The sequence below is a fragment of the Magallana gigas genome, chromosome 6, assembly GCF_963853765.1.
Source record: "Magallana gigas chromosome 6, xbMagGiga1.1, whole genome shotgun sequence".
NCBI classification, from domain to species: Eukaryota; Metazoa; Mollusca; class Bivalvia; order Ostreida; family Ostreidae; genus Magallana; species Magallana gigas.
Window position 1 is genome coordinate 20,413,175 of NC_088858.1, and position 18,383 is coordinate 20,431,557.

General features: G+C 33.4%; 2 protein-coding genes across 2 annotated transcripts in view; one reads left to right on the forward strand and one right to left on the reverse strand.

Moving 5' to 3' along the window:
• Nucleotides 1-5,598, forward strand: part of LOC136269626 (girdin-like) — a 30,092-nt gene extending 24,494 nt beyond the window's left edge. The window contains exons 36-41 of the mRNA XM_066088536.1: nt 173-214; nt 508-681; nt 865-900; nt 1,746-1,784; nt 2,140-2,178; nt 2,629-5,598. Coding sequence (XP_065944608.1) covers nt 173-214; nt 508-681; nt 865-900; nt 1,746-1,784; nt 2,140-2,178; nt 2,629-2,663 — 365 coding nt within the window. The 3' untranslated portion in view covers nt 2,664-5,598. The remainder of the gene's footprint in view (nt 1-172; nt 215-507; nt 682-864; nt 901-1,745; nt 1,785-2,139; nt 2,179-2,628) is intronic.
• A 7,896-nt stretch (nt 5,599-13,494) lies between these two features.
• LOC105342376 (uncharacterized) lies at nt 13,495-18,056 on the reverse strand. Its single transcript, XM_011449301.4, has 2 exons — nt 17,701-18,056; nt 13,495-14,694 (listed from the first exon to the last, which is right to left on the reverse strand). Exons 1-2 carry the CDS (start codon nt 17,765-17,767, stop codon nt 13,820-13,822), a joined length of 942 nt encoding a protein of 313 aa, XP_011447603.3. The 5' UTR covers nt 17,768-18,056; the 3' UTR covers nt 13,495-13,819.
• Nucleotides 18,057-18,383: the final 327 nt, after the last annotated feature.

Genomic DNA, 18,383 nt, shown 5'->3' on the forward strand with positions numbered 1-18,383 from the left:
ACACGAAATTTTATTTTTAATATAGTAAGGTTTATAATATTTCTATTTTTAGTATACATGTAGTTATGTCAATAACATAATTTGTAGCGCGATAACATGATATCAATCGGCCTATCACATGATAGGGAAAATACGATATTACAATAATAATGTATAAGGTATTATATTTTAGAAAAATCCAACAAATTAGAACAAAAGTTTGATCGTCTTACTAGTAAGTACAGTTTTACATTTGAAAAGAAAATTCTTCCATTGACATTCTTCGAAAAGTTACACATTTATGTCCAGATTTCAAACTGCTTGGTCCAATTTTATATCAGATTATGTGTACGCTTATAAACGATGGTTATGCCAGAACGTGTTAAATAATATACATTGCAGGAGTGTTCCTTCTCTCTCTCTCTCTTTCTCTCTCCCTCTCTGATCATTCAATTTCAATGTTTTGCTATTTTTGATGTGGCTTAGGGCAAAAAGAAGGTTTTTGAGATTTGTTTTTACTTATTGTAGTAGACAATGAGAAGCTGAAGGAAGAACGAGACAAATGTGAACAAAAGAGTTTTGAGTATAGAGACGAGTGCAGTAGCTTACCTGAAAATCTTGAAAAGTCACAAGCTGAATGCCGGGACCTACTGAGCAAAACACAGGAGGGACCCTCCGACGGTACAACGAGTTTACTGCAAGGTAAACAACAGTCAGATGAATTTGTTTTGATTTTTAAATTTTAACCTATGTTAAATACAATAATCACTCGGAAAAGTACTCAATAAAACAATAACTACTCAAAGTCAAAATTGTTTCTGGAATCTTTCAAAATCAAAATGATCTTTCTTAGTTAGCTTTATTTTACTTCCTTTTTATTTTTAGGAAATTTCCATTTCACGAGCACACCGATGGGCAACGGTAGTATACATTAATTATACAATAATGGCTTCTTAGCAAATAGCATATTGCATTTTGTTAAAATCAGACGGAGAATTAGAAACTTGCGCGTTATGAGCCACCACAACAAGCATTCAATGGTTTAGTTGACTTGTAAAAAGAAAACCTATTCAAGTCAAGCGTCCTGATAAAATGTAAATAGTTTTAAGTTGCCTGAATCATTAACTAGCTCAAACTATGAGCCATGGATCAATTCTTTTTGGCAAAGAATAGGTGCAAGTTAAAGAACCGCCTGCTGCTCACAAGATAAAAATATTTATAGAATAGTGTAGAGGAGTTTTCAAAAGCTCAATGCTAAAATAAATATGTTATTTGTTGCTAACTGAAAATTGCGTTGGTTTGGTTTTTATTTAATTTTCATGCGTTTGACTTTATATTTAGAACTTCGTTGCCAATAACCAACAATTGTATATAACGTAATGAGGGTTTTTTTTTTGCTAAGGTGAAAAAAGCAGGCTTTTTATTTGATTAGATTGATTATGGCTTGATAGCGGGACCGAATTGTTAAAAAAATGGGACTAAAATTAAACATCAATTTTTTTTTTTAAAGATGGCCTTTAATGATTAACAGCTGAAAGATAAAATTTGTTGTGTTCAAGTGGAAAAGAGTGAATATTAATAAATTCAAATGCAAGTTCTTTTTTTTAACAAATACCATCATAAATAAAACTGTTTCTGTGGTGTATTCCATATATCCAAGGTTATTAGGCACTGGATGAAAGTACTCATAATTAGTTAGGCGATATGGTCCTTATTCCTCTTGTTTTGTAAGATTAAGCCATACTTATGACTCTTTCTTCTTCCAGGGTTTGGAAATCCGAGTTCTCAATCTAAATTTGTATTGGGTAAGTTAATTTTAGGTCTTCAATTTCAATGTTTTGCTATTTTTGATGTGGTTTAGGGCAAAAAAAAGGTTTTTGAGATTTGTTTTTACTTATTGTAGTAGACAAGATTGCCTTTAATGATTAACAGCTGAAAGATGAAATTTGTTGTGTTCAAGTGGAAAAGAGTGAATATATATAAATTCAAATGCAAGTTTTTTTTAACAAATACCACCATAAAACTGTTTCTGTGGTGTATTCCATATATCCAAGGTTATTAGGCACTGGATGAAAGTACTCATAATTAGTTAGGCGATATGGTCCTTATTCCTCTTGTTTTGTAAGATTAAGCCATACTTATGACTCTTTCTTCTTCCAGGGTTTGGAAATCCGAGTTCTCAATCTAAATTTGTATTGGGTAAGTTAATTTTAGGTCTTGTCCAAACTTGTTGGAATTGACACATGATAACTATTGCATTAATGAAATTATTACTAATTGGCTATTGACTCCCTAATTAATATGAAAATTATCCTATAATTTTATTCCTGTTGCTTTGCAACTTACTATGACTTACAAATCTCAATGGTTTATAACATGTTTCGATTTTATGAATTTTTGAAGAAGTTATATATTTTTTAAACGGTACAAATTTGATCAAAAGTGTATTACCAAAATGTGACAGGTTATTTTGGCTCGAAATATTGAAATGATTTTTTGGTAGTTATGATGAACTTAAATGTACACAAAATTTTAATATTCATTTAGTTTTAAACAATGCTTATTTAAGATTTCTTGAAAACATGCAATTATTGTAATTTAGGAGATATGTTTCATGTAAAAATTTGGTTTTCTCCTTTATATTTCAAGGAATAGGAAGAGATAAAATGAACAGGAAAAAGTGAAGCAAAGATTTCGTTCAAGTGATTCTTCTTTTAAAAAAAATCAAGCAAAGTGTGCGTCGTGTGGGTTTACTATATTATCTACGCCAGGAGGAAAGGAATTCTTGACATGATATATAAGCAACTTTTTGAAATTATTATGACTTTTTTAGATACCGGGTCCTGTGCTGGAGATTGTAATCGTTTGGTTAGAACCACTTCATAGCAAACTAAAATGATAAAAGATAACGAAGCATTTATATTTCTTTTGAAGTGTTACATGATAATAATTTGTTGAGTTGTGATACATTTACTATATTGTTGCGTTGGGTGTAACATGAAAAATTCTAATGGTTTAAATGCAAGACTAATTTTGTTTATTCTGTCTGATAATCATTTATGTATTTCCCCACTTCCTTTTGGCAGCTACTTCAACAATACACATGTCTGGCTGAACAGGTCAATGACCTCCTATTCTATTGACATTATATACCAGTATATCGTTATGTTTAAGAATCAACCACCATGTAAAAAGATTGAAATCAAACAAGTCTCATACCACGAAGTCCATGCATTTTTATGGATATTTTTGTTTTTTATTTCAAATTAATTATCCATGGAATACTTTTTATGTCTTATACTTTTATTATATATAACCGGATAAATATTTTTAGAGTTTTATGTGCTCTGTCTTATTTGTGTGGATGCATTTTTATTTAGACATCTTGTTATTCTTTAGAATATAATTTTACATGTATTTGTGTTGTCTTAAAAAATACTGTAATATGATTATCTATGATCAATTAAGTATTTCTATTAATATTTCATTGTGTATTTCATCAGACATGCAATTCTAGTCAAAATGCCTCGTTGCATGTTCAGTTATTTATTGTTTACCTGTCAAAGGCGTGATCTACCAAAATACTAATGTTTACATGTTCTGAATTATCGTTCGTGTTTTGACACTACCCCGGTACTTTGTTTACATTTTTACGATATCAAATTATCTGCTTTTACCCGTAATTAGATCGAATAAATACATGATAACTGTTTTAAACATGTTTATATTTACCAGATTAATTACCCTGTTCAGTTCCATGCCATTGTAATGCTCTTTCCGCGAGATAATCGTCATTTTACCGCTCAAAAACTTCTCTGTACGGAACATGCTGTTTGACGGACCGCTTCAATCATCGACATGCAAACGTATTCTGACACTTATTTTTGTGTTATCAACATTGTTGTATGCTTTATTATATCATGTATTATTGTTTTTTGATGCTGGCCACTATTTTTCCGTATTTTTACCTCAGTAATTGCTTTTATCTGTCACCTCGATTGATGAACTATGTCTTGATCAATTAAGTATTTCTATTAATATTTCATTGTGTATTTCATCAGACATGCAATTCTAGTCAAAATGCCTCGTTGCATGTTCAGTTATTTATTGTTTACCTGTCAAAGGCGTGATCTACCAAAATACTAATGTTTACATGTTCTGAATTATCGTTCGTGTTTTGACACTACCCCGGTACTTTGTTTACATTTTTACGATATCAAATTATCTGCTTTTACCCGTAATTAGATCGAATAAATACATGATAACTGTTTTAAACATGTTTATATTTACCAGATTAATTACCCTGTTCAGTTCCATGCCATTGTAATGCTCTTTCCGCGAGATAATCGTCATTTTACCGCTCAAAAACTTCTCTGTACGGAACATGCTGTTTGACGGACCGCTTCAATCATCGACATGCAAACGTATTCTGACACTTATTTTTGTGTTATCAACATTGTTGTATGCTTTATTATATCATGTATTATTGTTTTTTGATGCTGGCCACTATTTTTCCGTATTTTTACTTCAGTGATTGCTTTAATCTGTCACCTCGATTGATGAACTATGTCTTCGTAGCGAACTTCCATATTCAAGTGTATCGCTACGCGAACTACTTCAGAAGGCGCTTAATTTCAAAATTACTTTAGTGTAAAATATCGCAAGAATGTGTATTAAAGCTATATGCGTATTTTGATTTAGAAATATGTGTCCGTGTACTTAAATTAACCCGGACAATGCTTTGCATAGGAATAAAATGTTTATTTATTATTTAAATATGCTTGTTCGGAAATTAGGAAACTTGTCCGGAATGTCCAAAATCCGTACATATTTTTGATTGGTTGTTTGTGTCCGGACAGAAAAGGACAAGTACTCATTGGTTGGAGAAGGTTATAAATATAGGCTAGTTTCAGCAGCAGTATCACTTGATCACTCGATCATATCCCGTTCGGTTGAGCACTCCTCTGAGAACTACATATAAGGTAGATAAGCAAGATGAACCTGGTCGTAGACAATGCTAATTTTTATAAGGACTTCGTCGTCCGGACAGAATCCGTATAGTATAGAAACCATGTAGACCAGTCTTTCCCGAGTTTATAGTTCTAGTTATTAGTTATGGTCTATAAAAGGAACTGTTATATTATTTGAACTGTTTCAAGTTTAGAATTACGAGTTGTCCGGATTGTTCGGAATCCGTAATATTGTTGTTCGGATTTTCTTAATTCATTAGTTCAAATAGGTTATTCATTTTTATAACGAGTTGTCCGGATAAGGCTGACTAGATTATTTACAGTTTACTGGAAATTATGAGGACTTAATAAGTATACCTAGTACAAAATGGGGAGGGGTGTGATTTTACTAGATAGAATTAGACTGTGTGTGTCGAGTTTAGCTGTCCGGATCGGCGCAAGTTTATGCATTTAATATTTATTTCATATTCAGTACAATTCTTATACGCTGTTTGTTGTTGATATTGAGCTTGAGAACGACAAATCCTGCAGATACGAGAACTAGTAGCATTTTCTTTATTTTTATGACGAGTTTTTAAACCGGTGATAGCCCCGGGTCTTAGGTTGTATTGTTTGAAATGGTCAGCATCTTAGTCTGTGTTGTGATATTGATATTATTGATATTTTGCCATCCTGAATAAATTGTAGTGTGTTAGAAAAACGGTGTTTTTCTTTTGTGGCAAGGACCGCTCGACTTGTTACAATATTGTATATCGATTTTTACGTGAGTTAAAGAAAATAAAGTTTAATTGCATAGCTCATATAAATATCCTGTAATCAATTGGGCGTCGTCGTTGTTATAAGCGTTTCACACCTATATTTTCATCCATTTTTAAGCTTAAATGCTATGAAAAAGGTTAGCATATCTTAAAAATATGCTTCTTATTTATCAAATTAATAATAGCCTGTAGTATTATACTTTTGCATAAGTGATATTACTTAATTAAAGGGATTTAGACACGATTTGAACCCAAAATTTTCAGTTTTTAATTTTTTTCATTTTTAATATATAGAATGATTAATATGGGTATAATATGGGTGTTTGCCACGGGTCGTTTTGTCAAAGAAATGGTAATTTCCTTATGTTTATATTATTTGTAAACAAATATAAGACTCGAGCTTTGTTTACATAACAAAATAATTCTTGTCTGTGTATTTCGCTTGTAATTTGACATCTAACATTCAAATATTGGTCAATCTTACAAATGCAAAAGTAAACCATTTAATACATGAAGATAAAAAATAAAATTTTGATCTCAGATCGTGTCTAAGTTCCTTTAAGGTCTTTCGTTTTCAACGTAAGACCATTTTGGTTTTGTTCGTTTTTTCCTACTGTTATTTCTTTTTCCTACAAAATATGACTAAATGATTTCTCGAAAACGGATTGGCTCGGCCGATTTTCATAAAACTTGCACATTTGATTTGATTGTTTTTTAGATAATGACGCGATTTTCAGAGGGTCTGCTTGCATTGTCCAGTGATCTCCTCCTAAACGGTAAAAGATTTCAAGTTAAAACTTTCGGAAATTGTAGACAAGATATTGTAGATGTGTCATTTGGCATTCATATTTGTCATGCTCAAAAAACGTTGAAGATCGCATGGTCCCGAAAAACAAGATTAAAAATCGTCGTAATTGTTCCTGATTTTTAAAATCTCTTTTATGAAAAATGCATTTTTTTGAGAACAAGTAAAGTAAAATGTTAACATTTGTAAGAGCTTTCGTTTGATCTTAGAAAAGGGGACTGGCCCTTCAAAGTATGCCCCCAGGTGAGTCTACAAGCCTTTTATCGATAGCCCTGTAGGAAAATTTTGATATTGATTGTGGAGACAAAAATGTTTATCGTACAGTTATGTTCATAAACAATATAATTATTTTCTCGTGTGTTACGTATTTAAGTGCTTTTAGGGGTCAAAGTCTGAAACTGTGATCAGGTATTTCTCAAAAAGAAAAAAAAGGAAGTATCGAAGAAAAGATGCTCTGAATGATATAAACGCGATGACTTCAATGTTTCTATAGTCAACTTTCCTTACTTTTATAGCAATATACCTTCACCACCTGCATATGGTGTTTTTGTCTCTCAGTTAATTCGATACACAAGGACATGCTCTTCGTATGAACAGTTTTAAGGCGAGGCACGCTACTAATAAAACAGTACTATAAGCAGTCTCGTTTGAAGTCATCTTTTTGTAAGTTCTATGGTCGATACAAGGACCTTGTCAGCAAATACAATCTTCCACTGGGTCGCATGCTGACTGACGTTTTTCATACTATTTTGTTAGACCATAATTTATCACCTACATGTAATTGTCTACGGACTTTTCCTTTTTCCCCGATTACGACAAAGAGCACACGGCTGATGGGACCAATACGTAAAACAATATGTCTTTGAACATTTTATAACCTTTCATTTGATATTAAGAAAAAGGAGCTTGTCCCTCAAATAAGGGACCCAGATGGGTCTAAAGCCTTTTATAGTTTATAGAGGCAAAAATGTGAGACAATTTAATTGTCTCCTCATGTGTTGTGTAATTAGGGGGTTTAAGAGGCAAGAGGTAAAAATATTTGATCCTTTTATCTCAATTAGAAGAAATACAAGTATGTTAAAAAGCAATGCAAAAAAGAATATGTTCACAAATATACACCTTAAAGTATGCATCCAATGTTTCGTTAAATTTTTCCAAGAAGGAGATAAGAGGTAAGCCCCTAAAAAGTTCCTTTCAATTGAAACTCAATAACAGTAACAAATCAATAAACATTAGCCTTGTTGGACAAACTATGTTTAATATCATAAGCACTTTCATTCAAGGTAAACTAAGGGACTGGCCCCTCAAATAACAGGCTAAGAGTGGTCTAATTCTTTTTAACAATAACTCTTTAGACTATTCAGGCATTACATAATTAGAGATTTAAGGGGGTGGAAAACCAAAAGTTTTATCCTTTTTCTCCAAATGAAGAACTTTTATACAAGCGCTACAGAAAGGCATTAATAATCCGCAATTTTTACCAGATCATGTTTCGTTGTCAAAAAGTCATATTACGCGTACCATCTAAACATTTGACGGGATACCTCCTTGCTAGCAATGAGATCGTGTCTAGTTTATTATCATAATTATTATTAAACTAGACTTTGACCCGTGCGTGCATTGGTTGACATTGCATATGATGTCGGACATTTACGAAATAGATACATCGACACCATATTGTTGACATTTATATAACCAAGCCTACAATATAAGCCCAAATAATGCTATATTAATTTCACTACACTCTGCTTAGTTAAAATAATCTAACTGTGTCTCGGGATAGGCCTCCACCAAAGTTAAAATGCCTCCCTTATACCCGTAATGTAGCAAAAAAAAATTGCAGAATCGCTCCGAAACAATTTTGGAGAAAATTAACGAAGCTGCATTGAAAATAACCGTCAAATTATTCATAACAAACCATTTTGAGGCTGTCAATACCTTAAATCTATAAATTTAATTCATATTTATAAAGAATCCAACACTTTAGTTTTTAACCGACGTTTTTTACTCGCTTCGAATTTACACACTATTTGGATTTTTCATATTAAATGCACCGAGTTAGAGTTATCTCCCGTAAATCCTTTGATGAACAGAATATATATGACAAATTTTCAATGAAAATCTACACGTATTTGTTATATCGTTTCTGATTTTATCCATGCAAATGAGATATTGTGGAAACAAACTAAAGAGGCTCTCTTGATTTAGCGTGAATGTAATGCGCATGCGCAAGATTGTAAAATCCAAAAAAATTCAGATGATTTCCGGAATTTTTAAAGGGATTTTTATTGATTATTAATTAGCGAGGCTTGATTGAGAAAAAATTAAAAAAACAAATTGGTTATCTTCAAGTACCAATAATGTTAAAAATATATAAAACAAAAGACAGTACTCTTCCGATTTCTCGGTATTAAAGCCGAAAAATTCGAGTCTATTATTTTAATATAGTAGTATAGATTGATTTGTAAAATTCATGCCCTCTCAGTCAGTGATTCAAAGTCGACCTAAATCATGGCCACTGGGTCAGGGGTTCAGACCTTAGGGCGGGGCAAAAATGGTCAAGTAGTAAAATTGTATTTAAATCTTGGAAAATCCTCTTTTCCTCTTTTAAAGGCGATGGTCACGATTTCGGTCAAATTTTATTTTAATGTTTTTAGCTCATGCACCTGAGCTGAAAGCTCAAGTGAGCTATTCTGATCACATTTTGACTGTCGTCCGTCCGTCTGTCTGTAAACTTTTCACATTTTCAACATCTTCTCAAGAACCACTGGGCCAATTTCAACCAAACTTGATACAAAGCATTCTTAGCCTAAAAGAATTCAAAGTGGTGAAAATTAAGGACCACGCCCTTTTGCAAAGGGAGATAATAAGGAATTTATGAAAATTTTCGAGAAATTTTCAAAAATCATCTTCTCATGAACCATAAGATCAGGAAAGCTGAAATTTGTGTGAAAGCATTCTCAGGTAGTGTAGATTCAAAGTTGTGAAAATCATGACCCCCACGGGTAAGGTGGGGCCACAAATTGGGGTCGAAGTTTTACATAGTAATATATAGAGTAAATCTTTAAAAATCTTCTTCTCAGTAACTAATCAGCTAGGAAAGCTGAAACTTGTGTGAAAGCATCCTCAGGTAGTGTAGATTCAAAGTTGTGAAAATCATGACCCCCGGGGGTAGGGTTAGGCCACAATGGGGGGTCGAAGTTTTACATAGGAATATACCGAGTAAATCTTTAAAAATCTTCTACTCAGAAACTTATCAGCCAGCAAAGCTGAAACTTGTGTAAAAGCATCATCAGGTAGTGTAGATACAAAGTTGTGAAAATCATGACCCCCGGGGTAGGGTGGGGCTACAATGGGGCGGTCGAAATTTTACATAGGAATATTCCGAGTAAATCTTTAAAAATCTTCTTCTTAGAAACTAATCAGCCAGCAAAGCTGAAACTTGTGTGGAAGCATCCTTGGGTAGTGTAGATTCAAAGTTGTGAAAATCATGACCCCCGGAGGTAGGGTGGGGCCACAATGGGGGATCGAAGTTTTACATAGGAATATATTGAGTAATTCTTCAAATATTTTCTTCTCAGAAACTAATCAGCCAGGAAAGCTGAAACTTGTGTGAAAGCATCCTTGGGTAGTGTAGATTCAAAGTTGTGAAAATCCTGACCCCCAGGGGTAGGGTGGGCCACAATGGGGGGGGGTCAAAGTTTAACAAAGGAATATAAAGGGTAAATCTTTAAAAATCTTCTCAGAAACTAGTCAGCCAGATGATTCTTTAAAATTGTTAAGACTTTGGCCCCAGGACAATTCTTTGGCCTCACAAGAAGGTTCAGAGTTTGATGTAGGTTTATATCCCATATATAAACTATTGTTAAGGATCTTTTTGAAAACTGCAATACTCAACATATGATATGACTATAAAATCATCCTGTTAGAATAGGGACTAATGATTATAAACATAAGAATATCCAGGGAAAAAAATGGATTTTATTTATACAGGATCTACATGTATTATTGTACATTGTCCAGATAGTTTGTATTATGACTCCATTAAGCTGAATTTATCATACCTATTGTTCCTCAGGTGAGCGATGTGGCCCATGGGCCTCTTGTTATTATTTACAATGCTTTAGAAATGCATTTCTAATGATCAAATAAAATTTGAGAGTAAATCGTAGAGTTATGATACAGGGCTCACAATTCCTTGTCATGTAAACATGTTTCTGTTTACATAGGTTCAATATACCAATAAAAAATCTTTTTCCAGCTTATTTGTCTATCTTTTTATTTATTTTAAGCATATATAAACAGTCCTTAGCGTTTAAAAAAAATTTTACTTCAACATTCAAAATGTAAACAAACGCTTTGTTTATACAGCGAAGAATTTCAAGCTCTGTAACTCGGATGGGCCTATAACTGAACAAATGGCCATCAAATTTCGCTTGCCTATTAAAAATGCCTTTTTGAAGCATTGTAAATATTAAAATGGGAAAAATAATTCATGACCAAAATCTCGACCATGCCCCTTTAAAAAGAATTGAAGCAACGTGTGAATTGTATTTGGGTTTCCTTTATTATATACGCTAGGAGGATAAATTCCTTGACATGATATCTGTCATGTTGTAAATTTTGAATTTACCGGGTGGCAGTAAATACAAAATTTACAACATGACACCCGGTAAATTCAAAATTTACAACATGACATATAGGCATATTTTTGAAATTATGATGACTTTTTTAGATACTGAGTCCTGTGCTGGAGATTGTGATCTTTTGGTTAGAACCACTCCATGGCAAATTTAAATAATTAAGAAATGAACTCAATGTCTACCCAAGTTATACTCGTATAACCTGGGTTGGGGCAATTTACGCTTTATAATCCGCGAAGCGGATTATAAAAAAGCGTAAATTGCTCCAACCCAGGTTATACGAGTATAACTTGGGTAGATATTGAGTTCATTCCTTATAATTTAATTTTCTGGAATTTGCTGTACAAATTGAGTCTGTTTTACTTTTAAAAATGATATAAATCTGTTCAAAATTCAAACGTAACGTCAAGTGAATTGGTACGTTGGTGCATTGTGACGTGTCTTGTGACGTGCAAACCAGGTTATACAAATTTAACTAAATTTTTCTATCCAATCAAATGCCGCGTTACAACCAGAATTAAATTATTAAAAAATAACCAAGTACATGTATTATAATTTCTTTTCAAATGCTACTTCAAAATAATTTGTTCAGTTGTTATCTATATACTGTGTTGCTGCGTGGGATGAACATGAAAAAGTTCTAATGGTTTAAACAGGTCGAGACCACTATATTTTGTGACGTCGGCATAAATTTGCATACTAAATTAGGCATCTGTTTACTTTTATCGACGAACCAATCAGGTGAATGAGTTGCAAGGCATTGTGGGCTACTACAAGTTTCAGTGTATACAAAGCGTATTGAAAATATATACCATTTTGAATTGTCTTTTGGAAACTCATTTTGAATGACTTTTCAGAATTTATTAAAGTAATATAGACAATTATGTCGTCTGAACTTCAATTTCTATGCTCACATTTAAAAAATATTGCATATGAGTACTTACATCAACGTATTTAAATACCCCATTGTCAATGTTCAAAAGAGAGGTACGTCCTATTGAATTAAAAGCAGTGGGTACTGGGTTTTTTTCACGTGATACCACATATTTGGGACAACATTAGTAGAACGCGCGTTGATATTTTCTTCAGGGACATTCATCAGAATGTCTTAACGGACAAACTACTGTATGCTGCATATAGCTTGTGCTTCTGCGTTTGTATATTTGTGCATTTCTACTACAATGGCTATTTACGTATGTTAAAAACGTATAGTTACCTGTATTTATTTCTAGTGCACAATGATAAAGTAACCAATACACAAATGTGATGAGGTTTTTTCTTATCAAAATATGTTTGTACTTGTATGCGTATGTTTGTCAGTCGTTTGAAACTGATCATTTCTGAATTAATCAACTAAAACAACAGTAATTTTTAATGTGAGCATGGAACAAAGTTAATGGTACGGAATCTTTCCTTTTTTACCTTCTGATGTACAAACATTCCGGCAAGCAGTTAAATATTGTGTATAAAACAGACAAATACCACGTGCGTTTGTTGAATCGTAAACACGTTATAGACCGTCATGCATTGCAACTCATTCACTGGATTGGAGAATCTGCTTGCCAAAAATACTGTCAAGTTTTAAATAATGCTATCCATATAAGGTAGTGTACCCGACCTGTTAAATGCAAGACTAAATTATTCGTGCTGTCTGGTAATCATTCCTGTATATTCTCACTTCCTTTTGGCAGCTACTTCAACAATTTAATATCAATTTAAAGCATTTTAGAGTAGAAAAAGATTTACCGAGAGAAATTTTCAAAAATATTATTAACTAAGCAGTAATTAATCAATGAAGATTGCATTAATGTCTATGGGGACAAGCACATTTTTTTTAATAAAAAAAATAAATACTAGAAATATCAATAAATGCTTTGGTGCAAAGATGTACATCTATTTCATCACTAGGAATACAAAAACTATTGAAAATAAATTTTACACCGTATAGATTTTTAAGAATTAACTTTTATAGAATAAAAGCAAAGGGGGCCAACTTTTCAAGAAAAGGAAAATGTCATCAATTGGGACACATTCCACTCTTACATATTGATACTTAAACATGAAAATTATGTCCAGGTATACAGAGTAATAATCCCATACGAATCTGTTATGCACCCAGATTCATTGAATCTGGGGCTATTATGGATCGGATCTATTAAATTTTTTCCCCTACAGACAACAAGACAAAATATTTTATAACATTTACGTTGTTATAAATGAGCCTTTTGCATTTTAAAAAAATCTAAAAATTCACATATTTGGTAAGCTTTACTTTGAGTACTTGTTAAAGCTGTTTCGTTTTCTCTGCATAAACTTTTGACCAATCTCAAACTATTCAAAACATAGCAATACGTTCATCTTTATTTGAATACATGCGCTACACATGCTTGATTTTCACTTCAATGTACTATGTGAGGTAAATTTTACGGTACATGACATGAATGAAACGTAACATTCAACCTTCTCACATTTGCACAACATACTTCTTTTATAAGAAATTTAAAGCATATTTTCACCTTTCACAAAAAATTTTATAAACGATCAATTTAGGAGCTGGACCACGAAAGCTTTATGCATATTTTGATATTATTGGTTTTATATCAATGGTAAACGGGACAAACATGCACGTTACAGGACTTAGATACAGATATCAGATATTGGTGATCATTTTTCATGAAATAAAACCTCGACAGATAAAAGTATATCATGTATATTCCGGTCCAGTAATTTGTCATCCAACACTTTCACGTAATGTTCATGTACCGAGGTATCTTGGATTTGGTCCCTTTCAAACTTCGGTTGTCTCATGACTGCTATACTAGCAGACTTCTGTGTCAAACCGGAAGTCAATGGAATGTTATCGTCAGGAAGTTGCCCCACACTGGCACTGAAAATGGGATTTCCACCCGACATTCGAAAGTTTGTTCTCCGTCTTTTCAATGCATCTCTTGGATCTAGGAATTTTGAACTTTGTTTCGATGGAACTAAAAATGTGTGTTCCGATGCATCTTCTACGTCACAATCTCGATCAATTAACTCAACATCGTCTGTACAAGTTGTCTGTGAGTGTCGGTTTGACAGCGCCGCTAAGAGAGGTCGGGGATGTTTTCTTTCGTAGATTAAAGCACCATGCTCCTCTTCATCACTGAACGTTGTTTGTCTACTGGCCGATGGGACAGTCAGACGATTTTTTCCATCGCTTGAGGACGTGTCATCTTCATCACTAAACGTCGTCTCTCGACTGCTAAGAGGGACGTGCAGACGTGATTTAATATCCAGGAAGTCCTCTGACTTCCCTGAGCGACTCAGCTGAGAGGTTTCAACACTTGTGTAGGAATCACAGGACGCTGAATGCTGTCTCCACGCATCCCTCTTCTCTTTTGCTTGTGCACAGCATTTTTTAATTTCATCTATGTGAGTTGACCTTGCAGCGTCACTTGTTTCGTCATTTGAAGCCATTTGCAATAGCCATGCCATCAACTTGTCGTATGAGTCGATCCCTTTTTCTTCAGCATCTTGAAGCCTCTCAAGTATATTGACTGTAAAACAACAAATTCAATAATTATTGTGTTATCATTTACGTATTTTGAATGCTGATAAGGTGGTTTTTTTGTGACCTTATAATTATTTTCTCACTATAGAAATCGATATCAGATGTCTATGTTGAAACATACATGTATTAATGCATAGAAATATACGTATACATGCATATTTATATTCGATTTAGAATAACTCTGAAATTGAAAAACAAATGTAGTCCATTTTGCTCTTAATTAATACTAAATGATAGATTCGAAACCAGTGAAATCTTTTTAGATCTAAATGTAATTCTATACTTCAGCCAACTTTAGAATAATTATTCATTGCCTCCTACGGCATCTCTCAAAAACAATGTTTAATGAAGTGCGCATTATTTCCTTAGGCCTCTTACAGGTGTTTGTAATTCAAATATTTCTTGATTATGATTTGTATTGTATCGTAGCAACACAGGTGTGTTGGGCTCAAAACTAAAGGTAAATCAATGCATGCGGCTGCAAAGCGTAGTACTCGTAGTAGCATTGATTTTCGAAATACTGCAAAGAATAGTAGAATTCATTGACAGAATTATTCCCTACAGTATAGGTGCTGTCAAATAATCAAATCGGACACGTCTCTGAAGCCAACAAGTGGCTGATGCGTGATATAATTATGCTGATAACAACTAGTAGAAACACTTTCTTATACATGTTGGACGTTTTCATGGCTTTTCTGTGTTTTGGTGTTATTATTATGTTTGAAAATTTAATGCTTTTGCATAATAATGATATGCTGATAGCCATTTTTTTTGTCTCCGTCAATTCCTATATTATATCACCGCATAATACGAAACTTGAATGTAAATATAAATTCCTCTGATAATTTGGTAACTGGGACAAAAGAGGTGTACAAACTTTTAGAATATGAAAAAAAACAATTTCTTTCGTTGAAATTTAAAAATTTAGAGGTTTTCAAATACATTTATATGGTATTATTACTTTACTTTAGTGTTTGTCGTCAAGCAGTTGTGTACAAGTTAAATGTGAACATAATTATAGTTGCTCGCATTTCAAACTCTTATTCTCTTTATACAGCATGACGCATACCGGTCATATACCATTGTGGAGATTCTTCTTCTAATTTTGAAGGAAAATAATAGACACCTCAGGCACGGTGCATAATGGGGGGGGGGGAGGAGCGTGGGGGCCTGCCCCCTACTTTTTTGCGCATTTTTAAACTTAACAGGGAATTGCCCCCCCCCCCACCCCCCCCCCCCCCCCTTTATGGGGCCATGTAAGAAATTGAATCGAAAATAAGGAAATAATCATTGTTTAAGATATACATTGTAACTCTCAATTTCATGTAAGAAATTGAATCGAAAATAAGGAAATAATCATTGTTTAAGATATACATTGTAAGTGTACTTCCCCCCCCCCCCCCCCCCCCCCCCCCCCCCCCCCCCCCCCAAGGATTATGAGGATGAGACTGATATTAAATTATAGCAAAATAACTGGTATTATTATGTACTTTTCGAATATTTACTTAATTGTGCAAATGGTAGGGTAGTTTTTCAACCAATGTTCCAATAACAAATTTGAAAGATTACCATGACATAATTATGAAGGACACAACTCTCAAAATGCCCGGAGTTTGGATTTAGTCAATATTTTAGTCGATATTGTAAAATTCGACTTTGTTTTTCCGGATTCCGGCCAAATTTGGATTTAGTTTGGTTAAAACCCCGTTCTCACGTCATACAACGCACTAATAAAATTGATGATAGTTTAAGATTTCATGGAAGTGATTAAGACTTCGTCTGATATCTAATTATGTTAGCAAACTTTTGAATGATTCATAAGCCACATGGGCTCGATTGTTGGAGTTTTGTATTCAATGTGTTTATGAAGACAAAATTATTTTTTTAAAAATTCTCTTATAATATATATTCCTCTGTATTGCAATGTAAGAGAAAACACTTCAAAAACTACGTAATCTGGTCATATACACCATGTAAATTGTAACTTCTACAAATCAAAAGGCAAAATGCATATTTTTGTATGGGTTTCTTCAGGGTTTTTTTCTCTTTTATTTACCAAACTCGTGATATTATATGTACATGGCCAGTGTTCATTAATTTTGTCTTGTGAAACAATATGAATAGGGCTTAGTACTCTGTCCGACATTATACATGTAAACGGGGCGGCCAGATTCCGCCATCACCTGACTCAGAACTCCCGTACCATCGTCCCGAGTGCATCTCCGATCGATGTTTATTCACCTAGTTTACACCAGCCGGGTTTTCGATGGAAAAACAAAAATTGGCGAGATACGTTGTGTAGTCTAAATAATTCACGCGGTTTGGAGTATACATTCTGGGGTTTTCCACTTTGGATATGCCCGATGTGCATTATTCATCAGACATGTAGATGTGCAAGTAATTATCGACGGGCCTACGTTATCCTAAACTTTGTAGAAATTACTGGAAATTTGAATCAACTACTGCTTTTTCATAACTAAGCCCCTTAATGATATGGGCTATGTATCTCACAATTATATTTCTAGATATTGTTTTATGAAAACAGCAATGAAGTAGATACTGTGATATAGGAGAACATTGGGGCCTCAATGCTTGACTGTCGTACAATTAATGTATTCGGTGAGACATGTACATGTGTTCACTGATATCATTACAGAAATGTTGCTTATGTTAAAAAATATAAATTAACCCGATCCAGCCCTTTAATTTCTTTATAGTTATTCTTATAGTTATGTACGTCTATATGTATGTCTTGTTTCATTGTTGTTCTTGGTTGCTGAAATTTGTATTGAATTTAACAAATGGCACACTTGTCAGTTTGTAACGCTTACAAAATACTGTGAAGAATAAATAATTTGACATTATGACACAGAAAAAATGCACAAGGACGTAAAAAATGACAAAGTGTAAATGAAACAAGCACCCACTTACTTGGTAATCGTTAACACAAATCCATTTGCAATTCTACTGCAAGTGAAAAAAAAACCCTTACCTTCTTCGCCTTCTGTTTCGAATTTTTCGAACGTTTTATTCCGCTTTTTACTTCCATTGTTGCCCATAGTAAGTACCAACTTCACACACGGCAATAATTAGCTAAACAACACACTGGCGTTTTCATTCATAAAACCCCAGCTGCAAAATGAACCTGCGTGTGTTAGCGATCTAATCTATATAGGCGCGTTCATGACTTCTCCACTGGAGATGAAGAAGCCGATATTTTATACGAGAGAGAGAGGCGTGTTTTTTCGCAATCGAATTCCCTCTGGTATTGTGACGTCATAAATGTAATTGATTTTACTGTTTGTCGAACTTCATTGATATTTTCTTTCACGGTCCTTATACTTTTTTCGCAATTTGCTTCCACAATTTGCTTAACCATTTGTAATAGAAAGAAGTGGGCTGGTTGGATGAGATGTTCAGTTATACAACTTATAGTACATTGGAGTATTTTTTACAATTATCTAAATCGACTATCTTAAGTACGCTTCACTATCAATAACGATAGAAATACAAATTTCAGTGACAACATGTATGGTTGAAATTAGATAAAAGATCGGTAATATAGATATGCTTGACATTTATGATATTTCTTTATGTTGTAATGATGTAAATCATACAAAACAAACATAACAACAAAACAAACATGTTTTTCCTCAGAAAACTTATTCCGTTAAA

Coding starts and splice junctions, on each gene's coding strand:
- LOC105342376 (XM_011449301.4), bottom strand. CDS start 17,767: ATGGGCAACAATGGAAGTAAAAAGCGGAATAAAACGTTCGAAAAATTC. Junction 14,695..17,700: donor CGAAACAGAAGGCGAAGAAG/GTAAGGGTTTTT, acceptor GTTGTTTTACAG/TCAATATACTTGAGAGGCTT.